Here is a 20,422-nt window from a genome sequence, read left to right on the forward strand (position 1 = left end):
GTCACAAACTTGTTTCACAATCGGCAAGTATGACCGAATCGTTCAAGTAATAAAACTTGGTAAGACCAAGTATCGTTCTTCCCAAAGGACTCACGGCCTAGTTTAGTTATGTGATTTCTTGATTAGCTAAGACTTAAGAAAACAATGATTGAAATTTTAATATGCAAGACGAAAATAAACATGTATGCATGAATTGATCAATGGCAAAGACATAAGATAAACACTTTCAATGGATTAAATGAATGAATATGTTGTTGGGGGTCAATTTCATCTCATCCACTCTCATATATTTTAGGAATTCCTCTTTCAAATCATCATTGTTAATGCCACTCTCTAATGTACCATTCTAGATGGCTTCTCCCTAATCAAATAGTTCATACAATTCCTAGCATTCCTAATGATTAGTTCATTACTGCAGGAGCTTAAGGCAACCAATATAATATTGTCAGTAAAATATTGGGAGAAATTCCCCGGATCTAGATTTCCCCGTACGTGTCCGTATCAACAAAACCAATAATCATGCATTAGAATGAGTTAAACAATGCAAGCATTGAGCAAAGAGGAAAAACCCTAACTAATGATGAAAAGAAAGCATATGTCTTAATTCAAAGATGTATTCAACAAATCCATATATGAGAGCTTCAAGAGATTACATTGATTCCCCAACAAACATACAAGGTTTAGTTCACCATATTCATGGTGAACCTAGATGAATAACAATGAAAGTATGAAAGAATAAACCCAATAAAGGTGAAGAGGTAGCCTGCGCATCCAAGATCCTCCTTCAAAGGGGTGAAAGAGAGAGTGTTTGCCTCGTTTCTGCCAAAGATACTAACTAAAGGACGTGCAAGCCCTTATATACTAATCTAGAGTTACAAAAGATTACAAAAGTCCAAGCCCAAAAAGTGCCGCTCAGCGCCATTTACCGCTCAGCGGTGGTTACGCGTCTTCTTTCTTCCCCTCAGCGGCCATTTGCCCCTCAGCGGTTCCAACGCCACCTCTTGAGTGCCGCTCAGCGGTAGTTTGCCGCTGAGCGGTGCCTTCGACTTCTCCTTTTTGCACTCTTTCTTGTCTTTTCTAATGTCCTCTCTCTTATTCTTCACTTCTTTCACCAAATTCACCTCAAAACCTGCACAAAAACACTCAAATCAAGCATAAACCTGTCCAGCTCTCTTATTTCTGAAAATATAAACAAAAGGCATGATTTCAAGCTAGTTTCTAAGTCTAAAGGTTGCTTTTAGTATCACTTTTAAGCATGAAAATAACAGTTTTTCAACTGTTATCAACAAGTAATTACTCAAATCAACTCATCAAATAGAATTCAGTCAAGATGTACACATGCCTTGATTAAAATCACTCATCATGATGTTCACATAATCACATAATATCCAACAGATGCTATTGATAACAGTTGAAAAATTGTTATTTTCATGCTTAAAATTGATACTAAAAGCAACCTGTAACACTTAGAAACTAGCTTCGAATCATGCTTTTGTTTATATTTTTGGAAATAAGAGAGTTGGACAGGTTTATCCTTGATTTCAGTGTTTTATGCAGGTTTTAAGGTGAATTTGATGAAAGAAATGAAGAATCATAGAGATGGAATCATAAAAGAACTCAAAAAGTGCAAAAGAAAAGAAGCCAAAGTACCACTCAGCGCCATTTTACCGCTGACTGGCACTAATGAACACCCTTTGGCTCCACTGAGGGGTGAAAATGCAGCTAAGGGGAAGAATTCAACACACACACTTACCGCTGAGCGGTAGCTTACCGCTGAGCGCCATTATTTTGGGCTTGGGCCTATTTTTCTGTAATTTTTAGAATAATATATAAGCTTTAGGACTTCCTAAGGTTTGAATCTTTGGCTGGAGAAGAGGCAAAACACACTTTTCATCCCTTGGGGGTAGAATTGGAGATGGTGACGACTCTCCTTTTCTCTTTCTAGGGTTTTTCTATCTCTTCCATTCTTTCATTGTATTTCATCTAGTTTCATCATGAATATGGTGAATTAAACTCTTCTTGTTGTTGGGGAATCAATGTAATCTTTTGAAGCTCTCATATATGGAATTTTGTGTTTAAACATCATATTTATGATACATGCTTTATTTCATCATTAGTTAGGGTTTTTCCTCTTTGCTCAATGCATGCATTGTTTAACTCATTCGATGTCATGATTATTGGTTTTGTCGATATGGACGCATATGGGGAAATCTAGATCCGGGGAAACTCTCCCAAAAGCAGTATTGCCTAGACATAGGGATATGAGGGTTGGTTGCCTTTAAGCTTCTGTGCTTCAAAATTAATTATTAGGGATGCTAGGAATTGTATGAACTCATAATTAAGGATAGGCTTTCTTCGCCGAGACATCGGGTTTAAGGTAATTTAGAGAGTGGCATTAACATTGATGAAAAGAATGATGAATTCCTAAAATATATGAAAGTGGATAAGATGAAATTGATTACCCCAACAACATACTCATCCATATAATTCGTTCAGTGTTTGTGTTCTTCTTTCCCATTGATCATCACATGCAAACATGTTTACTTTTTGTCTTTTGCATTTGAAACTTATAACAATTTGTTCTCAAGTCTTAAATAATCAAGAAATCATATAACTAACTAGCCCGTGAGTCCTTTGGGAGAACGATACTTGGTCTTACCGAGTATATTACTTGATACGATTCGGTCACACTTGCCGAGGGTTAAACAAGATTTTGGCGCCGTTTTTCAGTGTTCATAAATTTGTCATCAGTTATTCTCATGAATGATCAATTAACTAAACATAGATGTAATCATGTATTCATGGAACTATTCCTCACCAAAAAAAGTGTTTCACTCAATCACATAGGTGTATATAGAGGTCACTCCTTCACTCTACTTATCCCAATGTCACATAAAACAAAATTGCCTTTCATTTCACACAATCAATCATACTCACAGATAAGTATCATCACAACGACTTTCCATGGCTTGTACCGTGGTTGGGCTAAGAAGAAAAATTGGTTTTTCAAGATCACAAAATCCTTGAGTTAAGAGAATCATTCATAAATTTATCATTCAAGTACAATCTCTCTTTAGGCAACCCAATCTCACTCATTCCCAACTTTCCCCTTTTTGCATTGTGCTTTTCTTTCTTTGCATTTTATTTTATTTTCTCTTTTTCATACTTACTCAACACTTAGCTCAATGTTTTTCATTAATTTCTTTTTCAATTCTCCCAATCAACCCCAAACTTAAACCTTTATCAATACCACATCATGATTCTCAACATAACTCAAAGTAAAGATTTTCACAAAGGATATGTTTAAGGCTTGAGGTTCAAAAAGGGTAGAACACTTCGTGCTCTTGTTCATTTCGGCTAAAATCATGCATTGGCTAAAAAAAATGGGTAATCAAAAATGGCCTTGATCATATGACACAAGCACGCAAGTAGTTCAATATAGAAACCTGGGCAAAATCATTCATGCTTTCAAAAGAATAGCAATCATTCAACAAATACTCTAGAGTTCAAAACCTCACACAAAATAATTCAATGTTCCCCATACACCAAATACACATCCTGCTTAGCATCATAATCACAATCATAATATCATGCATCTGTTCACACAGTTTGTGAACAACCACCTGTATATCAGCATCTTGTGCATCATCTCAACATCAATCAATATCAAAGCATCATCAAGAAATACTCATCACATGCAAATCAATATCAAACCATCACAACAGATATAGGTCTCAAACTGAGTACATCAACACCTATTCTAAAAACCGAAGTAACATAAAGTTCACAAAAATATAAAGACAAGTTTAGAAAACTGGGGTGCCTCCCAGTAAGCTCTTCTTTAACGTCACTAGCTTGACCCAATAAACTCATGGATCCACCAACTTCATAACTGTTGAGAGGCGTTCCACTTCTCCTCCCAAATAATGCTTGAGACGTTGACCATTCACTATCCAACTTCTCTTTAAATTATTGTATAAGATGTGTATATGTTGAGTTATGTGTTAATTTGCTGTTTAGAGCATAATTTGTATTTTTGGAGTGGATTGAATTGGATGTATTCGAATGTCTAAATGTAAAATTGTGAATTGATGTTTGTGAATTGATTTGGATAAGATATATTGCTGTAAGTGAGTTATTAGAGATGTTAAAACTGGTATGATAGTTATTGGGTAGATGGTTAAGTGAATTATAGTGTTTTGGGGCATTTTTAGAGGAAGTGAGGTAGTGAATTTGGGAATTAGAGGTCAATGGTTCTTTTGGTTGTTTGGGGCAATCTAGGAAGGTTTATTGTGACTTCTTAGAGTCATCAAAATAGTCAGAAATAGGTGAAAAGTGGTAGAATTGAAGTTGGGTCCTTAAGTTATTGAATTTGGAGTTTTAGAGTAGGAATTGAGTCTTAATTACTTTATATTGATAGTAGAAAGGTTTATAATCACTTAAATAAGTCTAATTAGGTATAAAATACAATATAGGGGTGTTAGAAGTTGGGAAAAATAGTTAGAATTGGTATGTTGTGGTTGAGTTGTATAAATCTGCAGAATTTCATTCTGCAGATTATGCAGATTCGCTGTGCGAATAGTTTCGCATAGCGAGTCACTATGGCATGTTGCTCTCTACCAAGGGCATTCGCTCAATGAGTTGGTGCGTTGTGCGAATGACTTGAGAGGTTGCTCTCTGTCTGGACATTCGCACAACGAGTTTGGGCGTTGTGAGAATGGTTGGAGAGGTGATACGTTATCGTTGAAGTTATCAAATTAATACTACTTTTCAAGGCAACTTCAGTATTGCCAAGTAGTATTCAAGAAAGTAACCCTGAGTCATCTCCCAATGAATACGGAATTGCCTTTCAATATTTCAATCTTATGAATGCAATACAATGCTCAAGAATAAAAGTAATGTTTGGAGAATGTTTAAAGAACAAATAAGAAACTTAAAAACAATTATGATGAAATAGGCTAATTCCACTGCTTTTCCAAGATAGATTCATCATCGGTTATTCACAAATAATTGTTCAATTGATTATTATTTAAGTTTCAAATTAATTAAAGTACATTCTTAATTAATTTGAGGGTGATCATTTATTTAACAGAAGCAAATTCTCAATCAAATGCAAAATCTTTCTACATTGTTCACAATGAATTCAACCAAAGTACATTATCAATCAAATCCTATTGTGTTTAATCATGTCTATTCTTAAATCTCCTAACCAAATTAAAAGTTAATCAATCAAAGTAAATTCTCAATTGATTATAGTTGAAATTATTACTACCAATCAAAGTACATTCTCAACTGATAGTAAAAACCATTTAATCATATGAAAGTTCCTAAATTAAATCAAAGTAGATTCTCAATTAAACCTAGAAACTTTAGAACTCGTATAATCAATATGCATGTAGATTCAAACACATTATGATGCAAAAATCTTTGCTTTTAATTTGATAGAGAGATGAAAGACATAGAGAGAACAACTTAAATCAATAATCAAAATAAACAATTGCATTAACTCAACCTAACCTCAGAATCCATAATGGAATTACAGCAGAATAACCCTAAATACTTAGCTCTCCATGAATGGAGTTGAATCCAAGATGAAAGAAAAGTGAGAGAAGTATGAGAGAATGAATGAAGTGAAGTGAAGTCCTTTTATACCTCCCCTAGATCTCTTTATATAGGGCTTGATTGGGCTTGGACTCTGAATATTCAGTTGACAGAATCTTTTATCTTATATCTTCCAAATAACTAAAATATTTAGATAATTATAACAATATTTGGAAGATATTTTCTGTTGATATTCCCAAATTAAATTAATTCAACACTGAATTTTATCTTTTAGCTTTTTTCTGACTTTCCAAAATTGCACAAATGCCTTGAAATTTCTTCTATCTGCACTTTAGCCCCTTCAGAATTCTCCAAAATTGCACCAGAAGCCCCTGTTGACCAGCTTTGACCAAAGAGGTCACGTCCAATGAGGGATTGACACATGTCAGCCCCTTTCCCACCCAAAATATGGGTTCTACAGATTGGGGGAAAGGGCTTGTCGTTGCGCCGCTAGAATGGGAGAGAGGTTTCACTTTCTGGAGGCGCTGGTCTTCTCTGAATTTTCCTCCTTGCAGGTTCGACGCTGGCTGGTGCTCTGGTGGTGGTGGATGGAGAAGATGAATGGAGGTTCGAGACTAGACGAACTCGCAATCTGGTGGAGGCCCTCGCGGCTGACAATGATGGCTATACTGACGCATTTTTGCTTCGCGGTTGGAGGTTGCAGATGAGTCGCCCTTGCATTCTCTTCCTGGGTTTCTAAGTGCAGGTTTTGAAATCCGTAGAGGTGTGTCGTTGTGGCTTGCTGATGCGGCGCGAAGAAGATAAATTTGGTTGTGTGTGACGTCAACTGTGTGTGAGGGACTCGCGATGGTGGCAGAGCGGCGCGGTTTCACGGTACGCAAAGACGAGCACGGTTGCTGCGTGACGGTGCGATGGTGCACAAATAAATATTAGAAAATCCAAGTATAATTTATGAGCTAAAACTCGCTTTTTACATCTCTTTAATTCTCAAACCTAACAATTACAATCATCACAAATTCACTTTAAATCAATCATTTAAGCACATGAATCTCATAAAAAATTTTAATTTTAAAGCATAAATGTGGGCACAAATATGCACTCATCAAGAGGGTTGCTCTCTGTCTAGTGGTTCGCATGGCGAATCAGGGCGTTGTGCGCCTGGTTGGGGTCTGGAGTTATTCCTGATTTTGATTCGAAGAGCGATAAGGGTCGCATAGCGAGTAGGTTAGGAAGGTTGGTCTCTGTCTAGACTTTCGCATAGCGACTTGGAGCCGCTATGCGAGGGACTCCTTGTTTCGCCTTGCGAATTGGGTACGCAGAGCGAAAGGTTTGAATTTGTTGCTCTTTAATTACTTTGTATTGAGTTTGATTAAACTAATTATGGTAAGTATTGTGAATTATGTTTGAAGGTGGATTGTTGTATATAATTGAGTATTATTGCGAGTTCAATTCCAAATGAAAGTATGTGATTCAAAGGGGTGAATGTAAGTTTCATTGTAGAATCTCTTGGTGAGATTCCAGGTTGTTTAGAATGAATGCAGGAGCTTAGTCTTAGGGGGTTATCCTGAAACTCCAATGGAAAATCATTCTCAAGTAGAGAGGATTGAACCATGTCGTGAGGAGTAGAAGGAAGTCTTAGTCTTGGGGGATCCAAGTATGCCTCAAGGCCCAGAACAGACTAACCTCGTGATTGTGGTAGAGTGAAACACATTGGCAACGACTTTGCAAAGCAGTAGAGGCCACCACGAGTGCATGACCTGCCATAGCTCAACAATCATTCTAAGTCCGGACGAGTCAAGTCTAGAATATAACATGTTAGGATGTCTGATCTAGTATACTTTGTTTGAGTGAACTTTGTATGTTACATGCTATTATAATTGTATGATCTTTGTATATCTACCCTATCCTTCTGCTTGTGTTTGTATGTTGTTTGTGTGGTGTTTTGTTTTGCAATGATCATTGATGAGTGCATATTTAGGCCCACATTTATGCTTTAAAATTAAATTTTTGATGAAACTCATGTGCTTGAATGATTGATTTATAGAGGATTTGTGATGATTTAATATATTGTGTTTGGAATTAAAAGGGACTTAAAAAGTTATTTTAATTGCATAAATTATTCGTGGAAATTCTTACATTTATTTGTGCAGCTGAAATTATAAGTTCTATTGGTTCAAATGGCAATTCAAGGCCCAAAATCAGGTTTTATTTGGAAAATAATGTACAGATGGGCCAAACAGACAGACTTTACCCTTGCACCTCCTAAAATCAATACATACACTCCTATTTCTGAAACAGGCCAACAACCAAGCCCAAACACTAGGCCTTTTCTTCTACACCCCTAAGTTTCCTACTCCTACCCCTCCTAAACTAGACTCCACCAGATCATGCCATGTGGCAATCTAAAATCCTAAGTGTTATCCAATCACATGCTGCCACATCACCCCCTCTGCCACGTCATCATCTTCCACAGAAAACCCTAATTCCCAATCCAAACCCTAGCCGTCAGCCACCCTGCAGCCACTACCGTCAACCTTCAGGCCACTGTTCATCTTCTTCATCCACCATCCCGGAGCACCGCGAGCCTCCTCCTGCGCAACGCCGCCGGCCACCACGCGCATGCTGCTGCAAGGCCACTACCAAAAGCGTCTTCTCCCTCCTTTCTCGCCAGATCACCACCGTTGCTCACCATGCCGACGCTCCTCCTTCTTCATCGCGAAACCGCCTCACCATGTCGCACACCACCTTCTTCCACGGCCAATCATCATATCAGACCTGCAAATCCAAAAACCTAGAAAACCCAATCCGAACAAAGCTCGCATACCATCCTCACCGCACCATCTCCTCGTTGAGCCGCCGCCACAAGGACCGTCATCCACCATCACAGCGCATCAGTCATGCCGGCCACCACTAGGTGAGTCCCTCCACCGACGCGCAACCAACCGCACTTCCATAAACTGCAAATCAATCACAGAAGCCACAAAGCAGAGGAGCCCTAAAATGTAGAAAGAAATCTCAAATCAGCAAACCCTATCATGCCTTCGAGAAACCCGAATCCATAAGCTTCACGGCGCAGACGCAGGGACCTACCATGAGAGCGTAGCCATAATGTTCATCTCCTTGAGTGAATCCAAAGTCACCAGGAACAACCTTCGGGGCGCAGGAACAATCTTCGGGGCGCAGGAACAATGCGGCACAAGTTTTTCCCTTTCCCCCAATCTGAAACCCTAATTTTGGATGGGGAAGGGGCTAACATGTGGCAAGTTTTCATTGGCCACGTCTATCAGTCAAAGCTGGTCAATTCTATTTTGAATCTAGTCAAGGTTGGTCAACTGAGGGGCTTTCTTGCAATTTCAGAAATTAAAAAGGGGTTAAAGCACAGATAGAAGAAATTCAGGGCTTGGGTGTAATTTTGGAAAATTCAGAAAAGCTAAAAGATAAAATTCAGTTGTTGAATTAATTTAATTTGGGAATATCAACCAAAAATATCCTCCAAATAATGTTATAATTATCTAAATCTTTTAGTTATTTGGGAGATATAAGATAAAAGATTCTATCAACTGAATATTCAGAGTCCAAGCCCAATCAAGCCCTATATAAAGAGACCCAGGGGAGGCAGAAAAGAACTTCACTTCATTCATTCATTCACCACTTCTCTCTCTCTTATTTCATCTTGTATTGAACTCCATTCATGGAGAGCTAAGCATCTAGGGCTATTCTGCTGTAATTCCATTATGGATTCTGAGGTTAGATTGAGTTAATGCAATTGTTTATTTTGATTATTGATTTAAGTTGTTCTCTCTCTATGTCTTTCATCTCTATCAAATTAAAAGCAAAGATTTTTGCATCATAATGTGTTTGAATCTACATGCATATTGATTATATGAGTTCTAGGGTTTCTAGGTTTAATTGAGAATCTACTTTGATTTAATTTAGGAACTTTCATATGATTAAATGGTTTTTACTATCAATTGAGAATGTAGTTTGATTGATTAGTAATAATTTCAACTATAATCAATTGAGAATTTACTTTGATTGATTAGCTTTTAATTTGGTTAGGAGATTTAAGACTAGACATGATTGAACACAATAGGATTTGATTGAGAATGTACTTTGGTTGAATTCATTGTGAATAATCTAGAAAGGTTTTGCATTTGATTGAGAATTTACTTTAGTTAAATGCATGATCACCCTCAAATTAATTAAGAATGTACTTTAATTAATTTGAAACTTAAATAATAATCAATTGAACAATTATCTGTGAATAATCGATGATGAATCTATCTTGGAAAAGCAGTGGAATTAGCCTATTTCATCATAACTGTTTTTAAGTTTCTTATTTGTTCTTTAAACCTTCTCCGAACATCATTTTTATTCTTGAACATTGCATTGCATTCATAAGATTCAAATATTAAAAGGCAATTCCGTAATCGTTGGGAGATGACTCAGGGTTACTTTAACCCTATCTACTTTCTTGAATACTACTTGGCAAAACTGAAGTTGCCTTGAAAAGTAGTATTAATTTGTGCTTAAGGCACTTGTATAACAATTAATTTTCCCCAATTTAGGATTTCTGATTCTAATTTCTACTTTAGGGTTCTTAAAACGTTAGCGTTTTATTTTAGATTGGAATTTTCTTTGATTTTAATAAAAGAATCCACACTTCACTTCACAGTGCCACGTAATCATCCAACATAACACCTCACTCAGATTTGGCCACAGTGGTATCAGCACCGTTATGTTTTTAATGGCGTCCACGAAAAGGACCGAATTGAACATTTTTAAACAAAATATGGGGTCTTATTGAACTTTTTCAAAAGGTAGAATCATTTTGAACCAAACCCCCAAACGTAGGGACCAAATGATGTATTAAACCAAGAATATAGTACTTCAAAATTTGTACCAATCGCTCAGCGAGGTTCGCTGAGCAACCCCAAAGTGCTCTCGCTCAGAGACCCTACTCATTGTGTGAATCCTTCAAACAATACCTCTAGACTCAAAACCACTCGCTCAGCGGATTCTCTCACTGATAAAATAAAACTCGAGTGCTACCAGACCCCGACCTCTCGCTCAACGACACAACTCTCTAAGCGAATCTTCGAGATAGTGCTACCAGACCTTGACCTCTCGCTCAACCACTCAAAATCCCTAACCTTATCCCAAATTATATTTTTTTCTTTCAAAAGTTTTAGTGTACTTATTTTTATTAGAAATTTCAAAAATTAAAAAAAGTACGAAGTAAATGCTAGTATTTTAAAGGAAAAAGAAAGGTATCTATAAGAAAAGAATAATGATACTTTGACAATATTTTTTTTACAACATTTTAATATTATCTATGTATCATATGTTATTGATTCACGGTAAAATTTATGATTATTATTAATAATTATAAAATAATTTTAAACTAATCACGTAAATTATTATAATATTATAAAAGAATGTTGTCGTTATCCATTATAAAAACTCAAATTGCATCTTAAAGGCTTGAATAACTGTCCACGTTTCCTCTTCGACATTTATAAATTTACCCACGTGCTTTATTTATTTTTATTTTTATATCCTCTTTGAAAAATGTAAGTTGATATTTATTTATTCACGCATTACAAAAGAAACTTAGAAGCAAATATGGTATAAATAGAAAAGCGAAGAATTAGTTAACATATTAATCAATTCATCATCAATCACTCACCGTGTGGTTCATCATTCCTTCGCTTCTGCAAATCCCATGGCGGCCATAACCCGCCTCCGCCTCGCCAAGCGCGCCTCCTTCGTCTCTCCTCTGGCCACCCGAACTTTCTCCTTCTCCCAAGTCAACGCGCCGCCGCACTTCGCCGCCTCCTTCCGCCGGGTTCCGCCGCTCGACAACCTGAGCAAGAGGTGTGTGCAGTGGGTGTTTCTCGGTTGTCCCGGCGTCGGCAAAGGCACCTACGCCAGTCGCCTCTCCAACCTCCTTGCCGTCCCGCACATCGCCACCGGCGATCTCGTCCGCGACGAACTCGCCTCCTCTGGTCCCCTCTCTTCCCAGGTTTTCGTCTTCCTCCTCCTCGTTTTTTGAACTTTGTAGGTTATTTTTCAGCTTCGTGATCTTTTTGACGAGGATTTCGTCAAGGTTATTGAAAATTTTCTTTGTACGGTTGGCGCTTGAAGAAAATGAAGCATGATTATTATTTTTTAAAAAATATTAAACATTTGTTATTCAATCTCAAAAACACGAACTGTTATGTTATGATGATTATCTTAAAAGTCAACTAACCTAAAAGTCATATTATAGTAGTGATTTCTTGTAAATTAAGAATTACAAGTTCTTTTATTGTGATGGTGCATAGAAGTTAAATCATACTGAACTTCCAGCTTTTGATCTTGATGGTGGGAGTTGGACAGCTTTATGTGTTTTGTTGTGCCACTTTACTTAAGCACTACTTGCTTTGTTAGTCGTTTTTTTTTCTTTTTTTTTTGTCACTTTGCAAACAGACTTTTGGACTCAAGTTCCATGCATAGGAGTTAGACAATTAAATTATGCTTAAGTAGATTTTCCTATGTAGATGTGCGGAGAGGGTTCTTTAAAAAACATGTAAAATAAAACTAAACAAAACTGAAGTGAAAAGTTTTTAAAATATTTGAAACGTACACTGAGTTGTCTGTATTGCCAGCCCCATGGCTCAAGGTTGATTGGGTCTAGTCTCGTTTCTTGTTGTGGTATCCAAGTCTGTGTAACTGAGTAGAAATGTCTTCAATATGGTGTTGCATAAGGGAAACTTGGACATGATAATAGTTATTATTCTTTGGTTTTTCATTTCACTGGAAATTGAAACACTGTCACTCACAGGCTAGTTGTTTTGGTTTGTGAAAACTAGTTAATAGTGAGGAGTGTCATTGACGTTTCATGTCTTATTCTTATTTAAGCCTGTGGTTGGAGATGCATGTTTCTGATGTATCTCAAACAGTTTGGCATTCCCGTATTTTTGCATTGATTGTATCTTTGATCTTTCATCATATCTGTCCTTTTTGTTGCAAGAGACTAAGGACGTACAGAATGGTCTAATCGTCTGTTCGCTGTTAACTCCTTATTCTTATTTAATTATAAATATTCTCGTATTATTTATTAACAGTAGTGTATACATAATCTTGTAACATTAATTGCATGCGTAATTTATATATTGGGAATGAGGAAAATCTACCTGTTCACCAAGCCAGTGAGTCTTTAAGTCTTGAACATTGATTTTTGTAATTTTAATTGTGAACTAAATTAGTGAATGATGTCTCGATTTCCATTTTCATTTTTCCATTTTTAAGTGCTTTAGGTATTGGATTTTTTCGTTTTAAAAAAAGGTATTAGATATTTTACTACACTTTACTTTTAGAGATCCGTTGACGGACAATAAATGAGCTTCCATTAATACATATAGTTATGGTATTTCAATTTCATATGTTGTAGCCTAATTGTTGCCTCTTTGCTGGGTTACAATGTTTAATTTATGTCCATCGGATCATCTCTTCTACATTTTATTTTTAATATTTGTTTTCTTACAGCTATCAGAAATTGTAAAACAAGGTCAATTGGTGTCAGATGAAATTATAATAAGTTTATTGTCAAAGAGACTTGCAGCTGAGGAAGCTAAAGGCGAATTGGGATTCATTCTTGATGGTTTTCCTAGAACAATAAAGCAAGCAGTGAGTTTCTTCACTTTGGTAAAGTGTATTTCATTATAGGTACTAACCCTCATTTTATTTACTAAATCTTTGGATGAGTACAAGGAACATAAATACTGATAGTCGGTTTTGAAATCTGAAAATGTAATTTTTAAAGAAATGTGAATAATTTTTTCTTTGTATGGATACACCTGATGATTTCATAAGGCGATTTACCTGATCTACTTTTTTTTTTTATGATTTGATTTTCCCACCATATCAACTTCTACTTCCCCCTCATATAAGCAGCTTTAATTCTCTCTGCTTCTGCGTCTTCACCCCCCTTATGTGTTTAAGTTACAACAGTTCTGTTGCGTGCTTCCTGTTCATAGAAGCAATATAAAACTTTAAATTATAGAGTACTCAAATTTTAGCTTTTGTTTTTCGGTGCAGGAAATATTGGAAGGGGTAACGGACATTGACTCGGTAATCAATCTGAAGCTCCGAGAAGATGTTCTGCTTGAGAAATGCCTTGGTAGGAGAATTTGTAATCAGTGTGGGGGTAATTTTAATGTTGCTTCAATTGACATTAAGGCTGAGAATGGGAGCCCCGGAATGGTTATGGCTCCACTTCTTCCTCCTGCGAATTGCATTTCTAAGCTCATTACTCGATCAGATGATACCGAAGCAGTAGTCAAAGAAAGGCTTCGAATATACCGTGAAATGGTATTGTGCACACTATATTATTATTATATGTGGACTTCAAATAGAATGACTGCTTGAGTGGCTTCGTATTTGTTGTATATTTATTTTTATAATGAGATGTTTATAAAATATCTGGGCAAATTTGTTGACGTTGATGTTTCCAATTCCCCGTTGCTTATAGTTACATTGTTGTAAATGATTTTTTGCTTCCCTTTCCATAAATTTAAAAGACTTTCGTGATTTCAGACTCAGCCTGTGGAGGAATTTTACCGTAGCAGAGGAAAATTATTGGAGTTTAACCTGCCAGGGGGAATCCCAGAATCTTGGCCTAAGTTGCTACAAGCCCTTAATCTTGATGATTACGAAGACAAGCGATCTGCTGCAGCATAAAGATATAATAATGTATCATGGTTGTAAGTATGTCATTCTTTGCGTGCATATATATTGCATGCTTGGCAATTTTGCAGGACAGAGAACCAAAGAAAGGGAACTTCCCTTTTAGTATTATTTTGGACAAATAATGATATTTGAAATGCTGTAATCTGATAAAACGGATAGTATTTCTTTCGTTTTAATTTGGTTATATGGGAGGAGTTTCCCAGCATGTAATGTTATAGTGAAGAGTGAGTATATCACAGCATGTAATATTATTGTAAATCAAATGTGAATGAACTTGTTGTTTTGCATCATCTCATGCTCGAAATTTAGGGAAGACTTTTATTGGAGTAGCTTCCAGGTAAACCTTTCATGATGTTCCATGTTATTTGAATAAGTCATTTTGATTTCACAATACCCATCCTTTCATTGAATATGCTTGTTGCTTCAACAAAGTTTTTGTAGTTTGAATTAATAGAACAAGAATTCTCTAGTTTTTGTTTGGCAAGGTAGATCTTATCTATTTAGCCTGTAGGAGCTTTTATATTCCTTCTTGAATTCTCTACAACTGTTTGTTTAGCACCACCGAGAAAATAAGGTGGAAAGCCTTTCTTGGATAATTTGTTTGATGAGTTGAATGGAGAAGAGATAAATAAGAAGAATAAAATAGAAACATTTGTTGTTTATATGGATAGGAATACATGAAAGAAAGTGCATATTCTTTAGCGCCTAAATATTATTTCAGTTTTTTAGCAGAAAGATAATTTACCTTTGCTAATATCATCTTTATTTATTTTTTAAGAATTTAGATCAAGGCAACAAAAAAAAAAAACATTGTCCTATTTTATGCCAATATGGGGAGAATATTTTACTTTGGGTTTCAGAAGTGAATAAATAGGAACCCTAAATGCTGGGTGCTTCTTCTTGCACCCCATTCTTTTCTTGTCCCTCATAAAATTTAAAATTCCCGTTTTACCCTGATAGTCCAAAATCCTAAAATGCAAAACCCTCGCCCACCCACGCCGTTGCATCTCCCACCCTCATTCTTTCTTCATTTTTCTTCTTCCGCTTTCCCATTACATTTTTTAGGCCTTCTCTTCATTCTATGCAGTAATGGAGACTGTGAAGGAAAGCAAGCAATAGCCAGGGAGGGAAGGTGTGCTTCAACCCAAATATTAACGGCAAACTGTATGGAGGAAGATGCACATTGAACAACTGCAATAAAAGGATTCATTCTTCAGTTGGGTAGGTTTCGACTTTTATAATGCTTTTATTTAAGTTTCAACTTTGATAGCTAATTAAGTTTCCTTTCTTCCACCCACCTCTACAATTAGAAATTATTTTCCAGAACATTCATTCCGGAAAGTATAAGAAAATATATTTCAAAATAAATGTTTTGAAAATTATTTTTGAAATACTTGTTTTAGAATTTTTTTATATTTTGGATTAACTGTTCTAGAAATATCTTTTGGAAAATCATTACGAGATTTGGAAATACTTTTTGAATTTGAAAGGTATTTTTTTTTAATCTATAAATTATTTTACAGAACATCCAATTAATATTTAAAATAAGGTATAGAGATTTTTATTATAATTTTAATGAAAGATAATTTGGAAAATATTATTTTATGGGGGGCGTAAGAAGAAAAAAGTGAGATATAGGAAGAAACATCCCTAAATGCTCGGAGAGCTTGAGATCGTAAATTTGGTTAGTTTGAATGAAACTCGTGTGGCAAATAAGGGGGAATTTCTTCATGCTCCTCATGTTTTCTTACTTCCCCTATTTTCTAAATTTTCAATTATATACTTGTTCAAATTGATAGAAAAGGATATTGTAAGATTTTTTTCCATTTAGTTTTTGGATTGTAAGAATAATTTAAATTATACAATATGTAATATAAATTTATATTTTAAATTATACATTTTGTAATATAAATTTGAAAGATAATTGATAATGTAAATTATATTTTAATTGTATAATCAATATGCAAATTTATTCAGAGACAATATGAAGTATTAATAAGATTTTGAATTCTACAGTTCATAATACAAATTTACAAGACAATTTAAAATATAAAATATAATTTATATTTCGAATTATACAATTTATAATTCAAATTTAAAAGACAACCTAAAATACATTTAAAATTATATAATTTGTAATGAAAATTTTATGCTATAAGTTATATAATTTTTGTAATATAAAATTCTAAATTGTATAATGTCTAATACAAATTTGAAAGACAACATGATATGCAAATTTGTTAATGAGAGGTAACTAAATTATTCACCGATACTATGACAGTGATAGAAGAAAACATAGGGTACATAAAAAAAGTCTCCGAAATCAGTACTTGCAATGACGCTCTCAAAACCAAAGTATTTGTAAGTTGTTTCTTTGATTTACGTTTTAGAATTTAGGGTTTAATGAAAAAATTACTCGTGATAGAAATAATGTTAATTGTTTGGATGAAAAAAATTAAAATACAATTGTTCTTAAATTTTTTGGTACTTTTTATTTTTAATATTTGTATGCTTTAACGTCTTTGGGCTGGTTGAATTGAAACAAAACATTTTTTAATTAAAAGCACTAAAGTCATAGATTTTAATTATGAGAAGAAAAAATAAATTTATCTTAAATTTAAGAAATTAAAAATAAATTTAACCAATTTTTTTTACACTTAATTATTTTCTATTTTTTGAAATTTAGATTTTAATTTTTTACTTTTCTTTTTTATTTACTTTTTTCTATTACTCTATTTTTTTTTGCTATCAAGCATTTCTTAGAGGAAAATAGTGAAAGTTATCAATACATTTTTATTATACCTATTGTGTCTCATTCTATCCTTTCAAATTTAAAATTTATTGAAAATTAAAAAAAAAATGAAATCCATAAAATTTTGCAATTTTCATTGGGAGGAGACGCGTCGTAATAAGAATGATAGATTGAATTGTGATAGTCTTTAAATAATAAAAATAAGAGAAAAATAATTGAATGAATGAGTTTGGTTAGTTGTTTTAATTTTGTAGTATTTTACTTTTTTTTTCTATTTTCATTTCTTAGATTAAGTTTCTGGTATATAAATTTGAAAATTTTCAATTGATTTTCTAATGAATTTTTACGATCTATTGAGTATTTATAAAAATTATAGTTTTCAATTGAGCTTCTCTCAAATTTCCTGTTATCTAGGTGATATCTAGGTGATATGGTTATTATCTTGTCTGTCTCCTTGGCTAGTTGTTGTTATAATTTTGTAATTTTTTAATTTTGAAATTTTTTAGTTTTGCAGCTTTTTATTTTTGTAGTTTTGTAATTTTATATTTGAAAATTTACAATGTTTTTGTCTCTCTATGTTTCCTAGACCTTTAGAGCAATGCCTTCTTTAACATTCCAGTATCAAAATATTAATTTTAGCTCATTAATATTTCTTACAAAAGGTTTAGTGGGAACAATGTACTCCGTGAGAATGCAGCACGACACCATCTCTAGTTGAATTTCAACTTTATTTCATCGTCGGTATTTTCGGTATTTAATATCAAAAAAATACCAAATTTATAAGGGAACACGTTAAATTAATGTTGAAAACAATTTTCAACGTCAATTAATAACAAAAAATGATATTTTTTTTACGTTAATCAATATTTTTTTTTCATTTTTTTTTACGTTAATCAACTCTTTTGTTTCTTTTAATAAATAATGATCTATTTTTATAATTTTACGAGATCTGAAAAAATAGAAAATCAGTAAATATAGTCTAGTTTTGACCTTTTATATATCCACAATTGAAATATGAAGTATGAACTATAAACAAAAATTATCACAAATAAATGATGTTATTGGAAATAATAGTATTAACTTGTTATTTTTGGTTTTAATAGCAATGATTATTGGTTTTTTTTGGAATTCTTTTTTACCACTCCTTAAAACTCTTATTTCATGGGTAAAAAAAAAGTTTTTTGTTGGAATTTTTTTACCATATGAACTCTTATTGTTTTTTGCTGGAATTGTTTTTAGTAGCCCATATTATTTAGGTGATATCTCTGTGAAATATTAAAAATTATTTGGAAAGTTAATTGCAATACATTTTTAAACAACTATAACATTTGTTCTTGTTGGCCGATTTGGCAGCATTATATATTGATTTAGGATAGAAAAAATTTAGGATATTAACCATTCTTAGTCCTCTAATCAATCATGACTAGTCTAAGTTTAACCACTCTTGGTATCTAAGTATTTTAATCACTCCTAGTATCAACCCTAGATAACTATCTAGAACGTTTAACTCTCCTGAGCTAAAGAATGCAAGTGTTTTAATTCTCTTCAGAATTCCTAAACACAGTCAGTGTTGGTTTACAAGTACAAATTCTGATAACTCTCAATGACGAAAAATACAATACAACAAATTTCGAGAACTTGTGAAGTTTTTTCTTTTGTTTTATGAACAAACTTAGACGATGTAAGCTTATGAGAGAATAATATAATAATGATACAATGATAGCAAAAGTTCTTATATTTTCTTGTGTGAGTTTTCCTTTTAAAGCTTTCATCGAGAGATGACCGTCCCTTAAAGATGGATGACTTTGTTAAGAGTAGGTGGCTTATCATACAAAGACATAAAGCTTTAGGAAACATTCTAGGAATGTTTTCCTATCTCACAATATATTTTTGATCCTCGTGCAATGCTTTTGAGTATATCTTAATGTTGTTAATATCTGCATAGATAAAGAGGGAAAAAGCATAACAGACAAGGTACAGTACATACATTCATTTAATGATTTATACGTTCATAGAGTGTTGAAGCATATTTCATATAATAAATGTTTAGTACAAGTCTGTGCTTTTTCAAGTAGTGACAATTGATAAGATATAGCGTTTATTGCTTCTTTACTAGACATAATTTTGTCAAATGTTGTTTAATTGTTTATACTTGATAGTCAAGGTTTGTCTTATGAGCGTTTAGTAAGGATATATACTAAGTGATATTTTGTTAAATGTTGTTTGATAAACTTCAAAACTCGAGATGCTAGACAGTCTATTCTTTTAGACGATATTGTCTTAACACACTAACAATATCATTTAGGGGGAATCATATGGGGAGATTCAAACATTTAAGAGCTAAAAGAGTCTAGACAATGTACAATATATTTTTTCTCTTATACATATTTTTTGTTTTAATGCTCTAATACATCAATTCCATGCTTTGATATATTGTTTTTGTAACATCCCAAAAATATAGCATAAAACTATATCAAAGAGTTATCACAAACATGATACTATATAATAGTTATAAACTAGAGAATAAGGTAGTATTTACAATCATCCAAAATAACTATAAAATTTTAAAACCTTATGTACTAACATCCTAAACCCAAAACTATTTACAATTACTGCTCCGAAGAAACTACTCTACAACTTCTCCTTCATCAATAGCCTAATCCAGGGACACTTCATCTCCCTCTGTTCACACTCATAGGATGATCATAGCAAGAAGAGAAAACAAAGGAAAGATACAACACAAACACAAATAGAAGGGTAAGTTAGAAGAAAACAAATAATGATATAGGAATTGATAGGCTGTCGTTGAAGCTATCAAATTAATACTACTTTTCAAGGCAACTTCAGTATTGCCAAGTAGTATTTAAGAAAGTAGATAGAGTTAACGTAACCCTGAGTCGTCTCCCAACGAACACGGAATTGCTTTCGAATATCTGACTCTTATGAATGTTATGCAATGCTTATGAATAAAAGTAATGGTTTAAGAATGTTTAAAGAATGAATAAGAAACTTAAAAACAATTATGATGAAATAGGCTAATTCCACTACTTTTCCAAGATAGATTCATCATGGGTTATTCACAAATAATTGTTCAATTGATTATTATTCAAGTTTCAAATTAATTAAAGTACATTCTTAATTAATTTGAGGGCGATCATGCATTTAACCAAAGTAAATTCTCAATCAAATGCAAAACCTTTCTAGATTATTCACAATTAATTCAACCAAAGTACAATCTCAATCAAATTTTATTATGTTTAATCATGTCCTATTCTTAAATCTCCTAACCAAATTAAAAGCTAATCAATCAAAGTAAATTCTCAATTGATTATAGTTGAAATTATTACTAATCAACCAAAGTACATTCTCAATTGA

General features: G+C 33.7%; 1 protein-coding gene across 1 annotated transcript; it reads left to right on the top strand.

Moving 5' to 3' along the window:
* Window positions 1-11,206: 11,206 nt before the first annotated feature.
* LOC124820847 (putative adenylate kinase 1, chloroplastic) lies at window positions 11,207-14,585 on the top strand. The gene is made up of 4 exons (XM_047292624.2): window positions 11,207-11,587; window positions 13,093-13,233; window positions 13,645-13,917; window positions 14,143-14,585. Exons 1-4 carry the CDS (start codon window positions 11,288-11,290, stop codon window positions 14,284-14,286), a joined length of 858 nt encoding a protein of 285 aa, XP_047148580.1. The 5' UTR covers window positions 11,207-11,287; the 3' UTR covers window positions 14,287-14,585.
* The last annotated feature ends 5,837 nt before the right edge of the window (window positions 14,586-20,422 follow it).

Source organism: Vigna umbellata, chromosome 8 (genome assembly GCF_029865625.1).
Source record: "Vigna umbellata cultivar VRB3 chromosome 8, Vumbellata_1.0, whole genome shotgun sequence".
Taxonomy (NCBI): domain Eukaryota; kingdom Viridiplantae; phylum Streptophyta; class Magnoliopsida; order Fabales; family Fabaceae; genus Vigna; species Vigna umbellata.